The 14,965-nt window shown below is 41.4% G+C and overlaps 1 protein-coding gene across 6 annotated transcripts in view; it reads left to right on the forward strand.

Annotated features, from left to right (window-relative positions):
• The first annotated feature begins 327 nt into the window (after positions 1-327).
• Positions 328-14,965, forward strand: part of dock11 (dedicator of cytokinesis 11) — a 114,685-nt gene continuing 100,047 nt past the window's right edge. For all 6 annotated transcript variants that reach the window (XM_036957962.2, XM_036957959.2, XM_036957960.2 and 3 more), the window contains exons 1-4: positions 328-637; positions 11,792-11,908; positions 12,431-12,520; positions 14,310-14,392. In XM_036957962.2, coding sequence (XP_036813857.2) covers positions 536-637; positions 11,792-11,908; positions 12,431-12,520; positions 14,310-14,392 — 392 coding nt within the window. In that variant the 5' untranslated portion in view covers positions 328-535. The remainder of the gene's footprint in view (positions 638-11,791; positions 11,909-12,430; positions 12,521-14,309; positions 14,393-14,965) is intronic.

Raw genomic sequence — 14,965 nt, forward strand, 5'->3', positions numbered from 1 at the left:
AAATCGCTAATTGAAGTTAGTTGCATCTTGTTCTTGATACCATGTCTTATTTTGAGGTGTTTTGACTGGTCAACAACCCAAACCAACTCCATCTGTTTTGCCCTATAGTTTGTTGCTAAACAACCAAACCATCTAATAAGAATTCACACTTATAATCTACCCAAAATACTGATAATCTCCAATTCATAGGAGACAAAACATAAATAATAAATAAATAAATCAACTGTTCTTTGAATTTATCCCAGGAAAATTATTAAAGGTCTTCATGCAATTTGTAGGTTAATATTTGTAACAGTGGTCGGTCAGGTATTTGAGGCGTGTACTTGATTGAGAGGGAACAGGCAGGAGGCGCGCGAGATGCTCGATAATCCTGTTCGGTCCTCTTCACTCGCTCCAGCCCCGCCTCACTACGACAACGCTGCCTGCCTGCCTGGTCCATCCGCATCTGTCACAACTGTCTGCAGCTGCTTGAGCTCCGTGGCATGCCCTCAGTTATACCGGGATTTAGGTGGAGGTTTTCACGAGAAAGATAGTTATGTCGGAGGTACGGAAATTTACCAAAAGGTTGAGTAAACCAGGAACTGCGGCGGAACTCAGGCAAAGCGTCTCCGAGGCTGTGAGGACATCGGTGATTGTGGTTAGTATGATGATGGCTAATAATCTCTTCTTTGGCTAGCTAACGGTAGCCTACCTTGCTGTCCAAACCCGCTCACGAAACCATAGCCCGAAGGTTCGCTCCATTTATTATGTTTAATCCGGAAAAGCCTATGTGTACTTTTAGTTCATAACGTTACTTGAATGTCTGAATGTCGAAAGACAAATGTTTCCCCCCAGTTATTATCGAAGACGCGTGTCAGCGTCTCACCATTTCCTCTACGTCACCCACTGAGCAGAGCTTGCTACATTGGATTGGGATACAAGCTACCTCTTTAAATTTAAACATGCGTATTACGTCGTAATTAGCCGGTAATTAAGCAGTGACGGTTAGCAGAAAATGACCGTATTGAAACGGGATAATGTCCATATAAAGGAAGTAATCGTATTTGCAGTATGTGTGTCTTTTCCCTGTGGATAGTGGTGTGACATTGTTCATGCAGATCAGAAGAGAGAACACATGGTATTCCATTGGTCTTGGCTCCAGCTCCAGCGGCGGCTTTTGTGTGCTTGAGAATTGAGCAGTGCCAGTTCTGAGGTTGAATGTGCAGCTAGACTGCATGGTTTGCCTAGCTATCCCTATTCCCTGTCGTGTAGCCTGGTCCTTTCTTTCCCCAGTACTGAATATTTGATGTTCCAGGCATGTAAAGTATCATTATTGATCCTGGTGGTCTTTGATTATAGCTAGGCCTACAGTAAGAGTTCAGTCTCTATAGAAGCATTTCCTTTTTCTTTGTTGAAAGGACAATAGTAAGTGCTGTATCATGGATCATGATTTGTGCACTGGTCGGGGTTTGTGTTACAATTGGACTGTGTGTAGTATTGGCCTGAAACCCTGATGATGCAGGGTATGGCTTGAGATAAATTGCATTTAATGCTGAAGAGGCACTGAGATTTAATCACTCACACAGGGCTCCTTTTGGTCCTCTGTGGTGTGTGTGTGTGTGTGTGTGTGTGTGTGTGTGTGTGTGTGTGTGCGTACGTACGTACGTACGTACGTACGTACGTACATGACCTCTAGGGTTGTTTGACCTCATGCCCTCTTGATTTGTCATCATGATAGTTCTCCACGGTAAACTCTCCCACACTGTCAATGTCATCTGATTCGCTAGACTTTTCTCTCTTTCTCATATGATGCAACCAATTGAAAATCCCAGCCAAGAAAACATTCAGTGGACTTTTGCAGATCTCTTAGGCCAGATCTTTTTATTCACAAATATCTCCACTCAAGTGAAGTCAATCAGGCATAGTAATCTTGTGATGAGGTTTGACGCTGACTGACGTGTGCAAGGCAACACAGGTTCCGATGTGTGTTGTGTCTGGTTGAGCAGATGATCCTCAGGGTAATGGTCGCCGTGGTAATGAAGAACAAGCCCTGTTTTGTGGAGGTCATGGAGCAGGCATTCTCACATGGGGATTCCCTGGAGGCATGCTCCAACCATGCTTCCTGTGTGTGTGTGTGTGTGTGTGTGTGTGTGTGTGTGTGTGTGTGTGTGTGTGTGTCACTTATGTCAATGGGGCTGCTTGTCTTATTCTCCTTCCTGGAATTAACAGTTTTCTGCTCTTTCCATATTCCTGTATCTCTTAGTTGGTGTGTCTAGAAATGACCTTTCCTACATTCAATTGGAGGGGTAGGTATTTACTTTGTTCTGGGCTCCATTCTCTGTGATCTGAAAGCTCAATTAAAAGCCTTAACCTAGTTTCAGCTCATAAGACATTGAGACGTTTTGAATGTTAGCTGAAATGAACATACTGTAATTGACTAGGGTCGCTTAGATCATAAGGAAGCTCCTGAAGAGTCTCAAGAGGTGTTGTTTAGATCTTGTCTAGAGGAATGATATACATATAAGATTGTGTATTTACTCAAATCAAGTCAGGTCAAGGGTTGTGGAACATGGAAAGTGTGTTCTCAGTAAACACACAGACTAGTACTTACTGGGGTCAGGGGGAGGACATTGGAACTGTTGGTGCATGTGTGTGTGTGTGTTTGTGCTTGCGTGCGTATGTACACATTAATCGCCAGTAGTAAAGCCCATCTGCTAGAGATAGACTTCTCCTCTGTCTTTCCACTGAACTGTATAAGACGCACAGCAATCTGGAAAAGTACTTCTCTCGCTAACATTATAGCCAAAGCCAGTGATGGTGTTTGGAGTGTCCGGGGCCAGATTGATTGCTGAGTTGAAAAACCGGTGTGACGTACAGTAAAGTCCCATAAAGAGATGAGAAAGTGACTATATATGGGCGAATGTAGCAGGCAGGCGGCTACGCCCCAACCAGAACTAACCCCTTCTTCCTCCTTCCTTGCTCTTTCGTTTTCTTTCTCTCCCAGGCTGTTCTTCTCTAAAGGAGTTGAGCCAGAACTCTCTCTCTTTCTCTCCCTCCCCCTTCTCTCTCCCTCTCTATCTCTTCGCTCTCTCTCTCTCTCTCTCTCTCTCTCTCTCTCTCTCTCTCTCTCTCTCACACGAACTGTCGCAATGGAACTGTATCTTCTGGTTCTGTGGTTCCACTGCTGCCCAACCTGTTGCACATGACAGGAAGCTGCTGCTCTCCTCTGAGCTGCTAGAAGTAATGCATTAAGCAGGCAGCAGAACCTACCTACAGTAGCTGATTGTAAGGCCGTGCGATTATGTTGTTTACCATGTACAGTTGAAGTTGGAAGTTTACATACACCTTAGCCAAATACATTTAAACTAAGATTTTCACAATTCCTAACATTTAATCCTAGTAAAAATTCCCTGTCTTAGGTCAGTTAGGATCACCACTTTATTTTAAGAAAGAAAAGAGCTGATACCGATTAATCGGCCAATTTTTTTATTTTTTTTATTTGTAATAATGACACTTACAACAACACTGAATGAACACTTATTTTAACTTAATATAATACATCAATAAAATCAATTTAGCCTCAAGTAAACAATGAAACATGTTCAATTTGGTTTAAATAATACAAAAACAAAGTGTTGGAGAAGAAAGTAAAAGTGCAATATGTGCCATGTAAGAAAGCTAACGTTTCAGTTCCTTACTCAGAACATAAGAACATATGAAAGCTGGTGGTTCCTTTTAACATGAGTCTTCAATATTCCCAGGTAAGAAGTTTTAGGTTGTAGTTATTATAGGAATTATAGGACTATTTCCCGCTATACCATTAGTATTTCATTAACCTTTGACTATTAGATGTTCTTATAGGCACTTTAGAATTGCCAGTGTAACAGTACAGCTTCTGTCCCTCTCCTCGCTCCTCCCTGGGCTCGAACCAGCAACACAACGACAACAGCCACCATCGAAGCAGCGTTACTCAAGCAGAGCAAGGGGAACAACTACTAGAAGGCTCAGAGCGAGTGACTTTTGGAATGCTATTAGCGCGCGCTAACTAGCTAACCATTTCACTTCGGTTACACCAGCCTCATCTCGGGAGTTGATAGGCTTGAACAGCGCAATGCTTGCCGCACAACGAAGAGCTGCTGGCAAAACACCCGAAAGTGCTGTTTGAATGAATGTTTACGCGCCTGCTTCTGCCTACCACCGCTCAGTCAGATACTTAAATACTTGTATGCTTGTATGCTCAGTCAGATTATATGCAACGCAGGACACGCTGGATAATATCTAGTAATATCATCAACCATGTGTAGTTAACTAGTGATTATGATTGATTGTTTTTTATAAGATAAGTTTAATGCTAGCAAGCAACTTACCTTGGCTTACTGCATTCGCGTAACAGGCAAGTCTCCTGTTGCGGAGTGCAACAAGAGAGAGAGGCAGGTCGTTATTGCATTGAACTTGTTAACTGTAAGTTTTGCAAGATTGGATCCCCCGAGCTGACAAGGTGAAAATTGTTGTTCTGCCCCTGAACAAGGCAGTTAAATTAACCCACCGTTCCTAGGCCGTCATTGAAAATAAGAATGTGTTCTTAACGGACTTGCCTAGTTAATTAAAGATTAAATAAAGGTGTACATTTTTTTATAATAATATCATTTTTTTTAAATCGGCGCCCAAAAATACAGATTTCTTATTGTTATGAAAAGTTGAAATCGGCCCTAATTATCCGGCCATTCCGATTAATCGGTCGACCTCTAGTTTACATACACTCAATTAGTATTTGGTAGCATTGCCTTTAAATTGCTTAACTTGGGTCAAATGTTTTGGGTAGCATTCCACAAGCTTCCCAGAATAAGTTGGGTGAATTTTGGCCCATTCCTCCTGACAGAGCTGGTGTAACTGAGTTAGGTTTGTAGGCCTCTTTGCTCACACACGCTTTTTCAGTTCTGCCCACAAATGTGCTATAGGATTGAGGTCAGGGCTTAGTGATGGCCACTCCAATACCTTGACTTTGTTGTCCTTAAGCCATTTGCCACAACTTTTAAAGTATGCTTGGGGTCATTGTCCATTTTGAAGAACCATTTGCGACCAAGCTTTAACTTCCTGAGTGATGTCTTGAGATGTTGTTTCAATATATCCACATTATTGTCCTACCTCATGATGCCATTTATTTTGTGAAGTGCACCAGTCCCTCCTGCAGCAATGCACCCCCACAACATGATGCTGCCACCCCCGTGCTTTACGATTGGGAGGGTGTTCTTTGGCTTGCAAGCCACCCCTCTTTCCTCCAAACATAACGATGGTCATTATGGCTAAACAGTTCTATTTTTGTTTCATCAGGCCAGAGGACATTTCTCTAAAAAGTACAATCTTTGTCCCCATGTGCAGTTGCAAACCGTAGTCTGGCTTTTTTATGGCGGTTTTGGAGCAGTATTCCTTGCTGAGTGGCCTTTCAGGTTATGTTTTCGGACTCGTTTTACTGTGGATATAGATACTTTTGTACCTGTTTTCTCCAGCATCTTCACAAGGTCCTTTGCCGTTGTTCTTGGTACTTTTCGCACCAAAGTACGTTCATCTCTAGGAGACAGAACGCGTCTGCTTCCTGAGTGGGATGACGGTCCCATGTTGTTTATACTTGCAAACTATTGTTTGTACAGATGAACGTGGTACCTTCAGGCGTTTAGAAATAGCTCCCAATGATGAACCAGACTTGTGGAGGTCTACAATTTTTCTTCTGAGGTCTTGGCTTATTTCTTTTGATTTTCCCATGACGTCAAGCAAAGAGGCACTGAATTTGGATGTAGGCCTTGAAATATATCCACAGGTACACCTCCAATTGACTCAAATTATGTCAATTAGCCTATCAGAGGCTTCTAAAGTCATGACATAATTTCCTGGAATTTTCCAAGCTGTTTAAAGGCACAGTCAACTTAGTATATGTAAACTTCTGACCCACTGAAATTGTGATACAGTGAGTTTTAAGTGAAATAATCTGTCTGTAAACAATTGTTGGAAAAATGACTTGTGTCATGCACAAAGTAAATGTTCTAACCGACTTGCCAAAACTATAGTTTGTTAACAAGACATTTGCGGAGTGGTTTAAAAACAAGTTTTAACGACTCCAACCTAAGTGTATGTAAACTTCCGACTTCAACTGTACATGAATACACATGCGTGTGCGTGTGTGTGTGAGAGACATAGAACAATGACTGGGGGAGGGAAGGAGTGCAAAAGAGAGGGAGAATCACTGTGCACCAGCTGAAAGGGAAATAGTTGATCTAAAGTCCAGCATGTCCTCTCCCCACACTCCCTAATTCCCTGGACAGCAGTACATGTGCCAGGTGGGACACACTCACAGCTGAACTGTGGCAGGGTGTTTGAGCCGGGAGTCCTAGAGAGGGGCCTGGTGGTTCTCTGACATGTTATCTGACTGTGTCTTTCTCTCCCTTGAGTCTTTTCCAATGTCCTTGGCCACTGGTCAGTGGTCACTGCAGAACAGTCTCCTCTAATATGGATAGAGCTCTACCACATTCTGGGCTGCATGAAACTGCCCTCAGGCCCAGGAGTCTATTACCTTACATAGAGCAGATTACATTGTATTCAAGCAAGGCTTACCCTATGTCATATTTTCACCTGCTTCTGCTGAGCCTTGCACTATTGTTAGAATGAATAATTATTGACGTTTCCTAGTTGCTTCTCCTTGGCTGACTTGCTTTGTCCTGGACTGATTCACACGACTTAGCCTATCATATGTGTGTTTTCTCTGAAAATGTCTTTGAATATAGGATATGAAATCATTCACTTCTCTATGAAACTCTCAACAGGATGCAGTGATGTGGTGGAGCAGCCATCTTTTGTTTTGTGATTGTGTTGCCTTGGTAACATGTCAGACTGAGCCACTCTCCAATGGCTGATGAAGTTAGAACTCCTGCAATAACCTGTGCCCTGCTACGCTAATTTTCACTCACTGCAGCAAGCAACCTCCCTCTGAACTCCCTGGCGTCAAAAAAGAAACAGTAGCCAGGAACTAAGACCCTAAGGTCAAAGGTTTTAAGGCATTTTTACAACCCTGTGCAGTGCCTAACCCCTCTGCAGAGTACTTCAGTAGGGACCATGTAACACAGTCAACCTCTGGTGTCGGAGTGTTGGACTCCAACCCCTCAAAGGACATTCTGTTGAACTAGACTACTGTGCCATGTGATCACAATCCTCTCAATGTTTTGAGTGATCCTTCAGCTGCTCTAAAGATCTCCTCCAGTCCAGCAGTCCGCCTAATATTTTTCCCTCTTTCCCTCTGTTCATGCTCTCTCTCTCCTCTGGTTATTGTTTATTTCTCTCTCTCTCTCTCTCTCTCTCTCTCTCTCTCTCTCTCTCTCTCTCAATTCAAAGGGCTTTATCGGCATGGGAAACATATGTTTACATTGCCAAAGCAGGTGAAATAGATAATAAACAAAAGTGAAATAAACAATCAGAAATGAACAGTCAACATTACACTCACAAAAGTTTCAATGGAATAGAGACATTTCAAATGTCATATTATGGCTATGTACAGTGTTGTAACGTTGGGCAAATAGTTAAAGTCCAAAAGGGAAAGTAAATACACATACATATGGGTGGTATTTACAATGGTGTTTGTTCTTCACTGGTTGCCCTTTTCTTGTGGCAACAGGTCACACATCTTGCTGCTTTGATGGCACACTGGGATATTTCACCATAGATATGGGAGTTTATTAGAATTGGATTTGTTTTCAAATTATTTGTGGGTCTGTAATCTAAACTCAGTTTTCACCTAATTGTCTGCCTACAGGCCTCTCTCAATAGCAAGGTTATGCTCACTGTCTGTACATAGTCAAAGCTTTCCTTCATTTTGGGTCAGTCACAGTCCGTTTTTTGGTTAATAATTTCCAATGTGTCAAGTGATTATGTTTTTGTTTTCTGGTGATTTGGTTGGGTCTAATCGTGTTGCTGTCCTGGGGTTCTGTGGGGTCTATTTGTGTTTGCGAATAGAGCCACAGGACCAGCTTGCTTAGAGGACACTTCAATAGGTTAATCTCTCTGTAGGTGATGGCTTTGTTATGGACGGTTTGGGAATAGCTTCCTTTTAGGTTGTTGTAGAATTGAACGGCTCTTTTCTGGATTCTGATAATATACAGTGCCTTGCGAAAGTATTCGGCCCCCTTGAACTTTGCGAACTTTTGCCACATTTCAGGCTTCAAACATAAAGATATAAAACTGTATTTTTTTGTGAAGAATCAACAACAAGTGGGACACAATCATGAAGTGGAACGACATTTATTGGATATTTCAAACTTTTTTAACAAATCAAAAACTGAAAAATTGGGCGGGCAAAATTATTCATCCCCTTTACTTTCAGTGCAGCAAACTCTCTCCAGAAGTTCAGTGAGGATCTCTGAATGATCCAATGTTGACCTAAATGACTAATGATGATAAATACAATCCACCTGTGTGTAATCAAGTCTCCGTATAAATGCACCTGCACTGTGATAGTCTCAGAGGTCCGTTAAAAGCGCAGTGAGCATCATGAAGAACAAGGAACACACCAGGCAGGTCCGAGATACTGTTGTGAAGAAGTTTAAAGCCGGATTTGGATACAAAAAGATTTCCCAAGCTTTAAACATCCCAAGGAGCACTGTGCAAGCGATAATATTGAAATGGAAGGAGTATCAGACCACTGCAAATCTACCAAGACCTGGCCGTCCCTCTAAACTTTCAGCTCATACAAGGAGAAGACTGATCAGAGATGCAGCCAAGAGGCCCATGATCACTCTGGATGAACTGCAGAGATCTACAGCTGAGGTGGGAGACTCTGTCCATAGGACAACAATCAGTCGTATATTGCACAAATCTGGCCTTTATGGAAGAGTGGCAAGAAGAAAGCCATTTCTTAAAGATATCCATAAAAAGTGTCATTTAAAGTTTGCCACAAGCCACCTGGGAGACACACCAAACATGTGGAAGAAGGTGCTCTGGTCAGATGAAACCAAAATTGAACTTTTTGGCAACAATGCAAAATGTTATGTTTGGCGTAAAAGCAACACAGCTGAACACACCATCCCCACTGTCAAACATGGTGGTGGCAGCATCATGGTTTGGGCCTGCTTTTCTTCAGCGGGGACAGGGAAGATGGTTAAAATTGATGGGAAGATGGATGGAGCCAAATACAGGACCATTCTGGAAGAAAACCTGATGGAGTCTGCAAAAGACCTGAGACTGGGACGGAGATTTGTATTCCAACAAGACAATGATCCAAAACATAAAGCAAAATCTACAATGGAATGGTTCAAAAATAAACATATCCAGGTGTTAGAATGGCCAAGTCAAAGTCCAGACCTGAATCCAATCGAGAATCTGTGGAAAGAACTGAAAACTGCTGTTCACAAATGCTCTCCATCCAACCTCACTGAGCTCGAGCTGTTTTGCAAGGAGGAATGGGAAAAAATTCAGTCTCTCGATGTGCAAAACTGATAGAGACATACCCCAAGCGACTTACAGCTGTAATCGCAGCAAAAGGTGGCGCTACAAAGTATTAACTTATTAAGGGGGCTGAATAATTTTGCACGCCCAATTTTTCAGTTTTTGATATGTTAAAAAAGTTTGAAATATCCAATAAATGTCGTTCCACTTCATGATTGTGTCCCACTTGTTGTTGATTCTTCACAAAAAAATACAGTTTTATATCTTTATGTTTGAAGCCTGAAATGTGGCAAAAGGTCGCAAAGTTCAAGGGGGCCGAATACTTTCGCAAGGCACTGTAATTAGCGAGTCTCTCGTTTCATGCTCTGCAGCCGCCCTCTGAACTTTGTGTCTCTCTGTGATCTCTGCCCTCTAACCTCAGTCATCTTTAGTTCAGGGAGAGTAGCTTCTCTCTGTCACATTGACAAATCTCTAGTCCAGCAGAGCAAAACAGATCAGGTGGGAAAAGAGCAGAGTGATGTTTTTCAGTCTCAGCTTCCAAACAACTGCCCAGACAGAGGAAAACTGAAACACACTGTGCTTTTTCACAATTACACCATTCTGTTAGTGTGTTGTGTTACTCGTCTGGGACTCTGGTCTGTTTTGTACCCGGTCCACAGCCACCCCTATGATACTCTGTCCCCTCTACGGATCATATTGAGGGGGAGAGATGAAACGCACCTTGCTTTTTCACAATGACACCACCATGAGAGCTCAGGATTCAGTAGCTAGGAGGACTTTATTGGTCAGTCTCGGGCATCGTCCCAAATGCGTGTCTTTTTGTCGAGGCAAAACTTTGTGTGGAAGGTACTACGCAGCACTCTGGCGCACTCAACGTTGTTGATATACGTTGGCTTTCGCTGTAGGCCTATTTGTCAGGGAAACTGTGAAGCCAGCTGTATAGCCTATTGCCTGTTTCTGTTTTAGTATTTTATTAAAGAATGTGAAACAATGTTGCGTCTGTTTGCTGATTTTCATTCAATCGTGAATAGCTGTTCTTTATATGGACTAAATAAATGTGTTCATATGGGCAGAATATTATATATAGGCTATAGCATACCAAATGTTGATCAGTTATGAAAATGAAACATTTAATGTGGAAAAAGGCCAAAATGTGTACGTTATTTTTTTTTTAGGTCTTTGTCACATGACTATAAACATGGAAAGGTTTTTATAGTAGGTTAGGCTATATTGGGTTCTCACCATCATTATTATTATTCACATCACTACAATTCAATCAAGTCACAATTATCAGATTTGGTATTGACATCAGTGAGCAGGCTTTGTGAGTCAGGAGAGACACATGGGTAGCCCTACCAACGGAAAATGTCTGAAAACAAAAATGATTCTGAAATTCAGACCACAGAAATCCAATGTTTATATACTGAACAACAATATAAACGCAACATGAAACAATTTCAACGATTTTACTGAGTTACAGTTCATATAAGGAAATCAATCAATTGAAATAAATAAATGCTAATCCATGGATCCTAATCCATGGATTTCACATGACTGGGCAGGGGCGCAGCCGTAGGTGGGCCAGGGAGGGCATATGCCCAGCCAATCAGTATGAGATTTACCCCACAAAAGGGCTTTATTACAGACACCTGTGTAATGATCATGCTGTTTAATCAGCTTCTTGATATGCTTTTGTACGGGGGTATGGTTGTAGGTGCCAGGCGTACCGATTTGAGTGTGTCAAGAACTGCAACGCTGCTGGGTTTTTCACACTCAACAGTTTCCTGTGTGTATCAAGAATGGTCCACCACCCAAAGGACATCACGCCAAATTGACACAGCTGTGAAAAGCATTGGAGTCGACATGGGCCAGTATCCCTGTGGAACGCTTTCGACACCTTGCAGAGTCCATGCCCCTATGAATTTAGGCTATTCTTTGTGCAAAAGGGGGTACAACTCAATATTAGGAAGGTGTTCTTAATGTTTTGTACACTCAGGCTTACTTTAGCTTACTGCTTACAAAAGAGCTAACAAATATTGTCACAATAAACAACATAGTGCTTTAAGAAAGACATGGAAAATACATGACCAAGCAAATCTATCCAACGTATCCCCCTGTTTATGTGAAGGAGTGAGTGAGGGTGTGTGCCTTTGTGTTTATGTGTCTGTCTGTCTGCATTTGCAGTGTCTTTTCTTGTTAGCACTGATTTAGCTGACAGCTGCTTTATTGAACAAAGGTTTTTAATTGGCTTACCATCCTGCCCTCATTGGAAGTTGCTCTGGATAAGAGCGTCTGCTAAATGACCGAAATGTAATGTAAATGTGTGGTAGCTTATCTGTGCTTATCTGTGTGTCTCTTCGTAACTTGACTGTATGTTTCTCTACAGGAGCAGCCTAAGATCATTGAGCCGTTGGACTATGAGAACGTGGTGTTCCAGAGGAAAGCCCAGATCCACAGTGACCCTCACAGAGACCTGTTGCAGTGTCCTGTCGACGACATCTCGGTACACACACACTGACACATGAAACATTTGTTTAGTTTGTTCAAATTCAATGTTTTATTTGACAATATTTATAAAAGTGACATACTCTTTCAAATATGTTCCTAGAAACACTGGATAACCAGGCACACATTTTGTACGGTAGCTAGGGAAAGCATTGCGACATATATCCCCGCAGTAGCATATAATATGAATACCAGAAAATACTGCAGGAACAGTGGTTTATTTTATACCAAGATCAGCAAATTCTGTGAGAATTGTCCCAGGGAGGGCGTTCTTATAGATTTCTGTTTCTACGAAAAAGTGTCTTTTCCCATTATTCACCAGATCACAGCCTTGTATTAGTCAAAACCAATCGACCCAGCCAGTCCAGTTTAACTCAATCACTGACAGATTATTGGGACTCTTTCAAATGCACATTATTCAAACACACGTGGTTCTGATCAGGACACAAAGCAGTAAAATCCTAAACGACTGTTCACCCTCATCTCTTTCCAACCCCGCCCTTTCTCCCTCTCTGTGTAGGAGTCTCAGATCTCTCGTCAGAGGAGGACCGTGGTTCCCTCCGTGCCCCAGAATGCAGAGAGGGACGCCAAGAGCCTGTTTGCCAAAGAGGTACTCATTCAGTCGACCCTAGTACACAACAAAAAAATGCATGTAGACAAAACTTGACAAGGCTATATCGTAATAGGAATCAATAGGAACTTCGAGGCCTGACCAGAAACAAACTACTGGTTGGTCCCAATCAAAAGATGTTGACCTGTTAACTGTTACTCAGCGAGCACCATACCTAAAGCAAAAACTTGACAACTTGACTAGAGGTCGACCGATTATTATTTTTCAACGCTGATACCGATTATTGGAGGACCAAAAAAAGCAGATACCGATTAATTCATTTTTATATATATATTTGTAATAATGACAATTACAACAATACTGAATGAACACTTTTATTTTAACTTAATATAATACATCAATAAAATCAATTTAGTCTCAAATAAATAATGAAACATGTTCAATTTGGTTTAAATAATGCAAAAACACAGTGTTGGAGAAGAAAGTGCAATCTGTGCCATGTAAAAAAGCTAACGTTTAAGTTCCTTGCTCAGAACATGAATATGAAAGCTGGTGGTTCCTTTTAACATAAGTCTTCAATATTCCCAGGTAAGAAGTTTTAGGTTGTAGTTATTATAGGAATTATAGGACTATTTCTCTCTATACCATTAGTATTTCATATACCTTTGACTATTGGATGTTCTTATAGGCACTATAGTATTTCCAGCCTAATCTCGGGAGTTGATAGGCTTTAAGTCATAAACAGCGCAATGCTTGAAGCACAGTGAAGAGCTGCTGGCAAACGCAGGAAACTGCTGTTTTGAATGAATGCTTGCGAGCCTGCTGCTGCCTACCACCACTCAGTCAGACTGCTCTATCAAATATCAAATAATACACTTAATTTTAATATAATAAACACACAGAAATATGAGCCGTAGGTCATTAATATGGTCAAATCTGGAAACTATAATTTCGAAAACAAAACATTTATTCTTTCAGTGAAATACGGAACCGTTCCCTATTTGATCGAATGCGTGGCATCCATAAGTCTAAATATTGCTGTAACATTGCACAACCTTCAATGTTATGTCATAATTATGTAAAATTCTGGCAAATTAATGACGGTCTTTGTTAGGAAGAAATGGTCTTCACACAGTTCGCAACGAGCCAGGCGGCTCAAACTGCTGCATATACCCTGACTCTGCTTGCACTGAACGCAAGAGAAGTGACACAATTTCCCTAATTAAAATAGATTCATGTTAGCAGGCAATATTAGCTAAATATGCAGGTTTAAAAATATATATTTGTGTACTGATTTTAAGAAGGGCATTGATGTTTATGGTTAGATACACATTGGTGCAACGACAGTGTTTTTTTCACGAATGCGCTTGTTAAGTCATCACCCGTTTGGCGAAGTAGGCTGTGATTCAATGATAAATTAACATGCACCACATTGATTATATGCAACGCAGGACAAGCTAGTTAACCTAGTAATATCATCAACCATGTGTAGTTAACTCGTGAATATGTTAAGATTTATTGTTTTTTTATAAGGTAAGTTTAATGCTAGCTAGCAACTTACCTTGGCTCCTTGCTGCACTCGCGTAACAAGAGGTCAGCCTGCCACGCAGTCTCCTCATGGAGTGCAATGTAATTGTCCATAATCGGCGTCCAAAAATGCCGATTACCAATTGTTATGAAAACTTGAAATCGGCCATGCCGGTCGACCTCTAAACTTGACATACAGTGACACTTTTCTGGCATGATGTGAACTGTGAACTCTTTATTACCCTGGTCCCCTGGTGTTGTAATGTTACTAATTGAGCTCTAATGTTGACCTGTTTGGCAGTGCATCAAGACTTACAACACGGACTGGCATGTCATCAACTACAAATATGAAGCGTACTCGGGAGATTTCCGCATGCTCCCAACGTAAGTCTAGAATAGAAAAGCTATTGATACACACATGCTTCCAAGGTGCTATAAATCTGGAAAAGAAAAGCCATTGATAGAAAGAAACAGCATAGAAATGAACAGATTGTAGATAGGAAGCAAGGCGTAGATGTATTGACGATATAGACTAGCTGTTAATCCCTTGAGGATTTAGACTAGCTGTTAATCCATTGAGAATATAGACTAGCTATTGATCCATTGAGGATATAGCCTAGATTTTAATACATTGAGGATATAGCCTAGCTGTTGATCCATTGAGGATACAGCTTAGCTTTTGATCCATTGATATAGCCTAGCTTTTGATCCATTGAGGATACAGCCTAGCTTTTGATCCATTGAGGATACAGCTTAGCTTTTGATCCATTGATATAGCCTAGCTTTTGATCCATTGAGGATACAGCCTAGCTTTTGATCCATTGAGGATACAGCTTAGCTTTTGATCCATTGAGGATACAGCCTAGCTTTTGATCCATTGATATAGCCTAGCTTTTGATCCATTGAGGATACAGCCTAGCTTTTGATCAATTGAGGATACAGCTTAGCTTTTGATCC

Source organism: Oncorhynchus mykiss, chromosome 21, assembly GCF_057628025.1.
Source record: "Oncorhynchus mykiss isolate SJ-2025 chromosome 21, ASM5762802v1, whole genome shotgun sequence".
Lineage (NCBI taxonomy): Eukaryota > Metazoa > Chordata > Actinopteri > Salmoniformes > Salmonidae > Oncorhynchus > Oncorhynchus mykiss.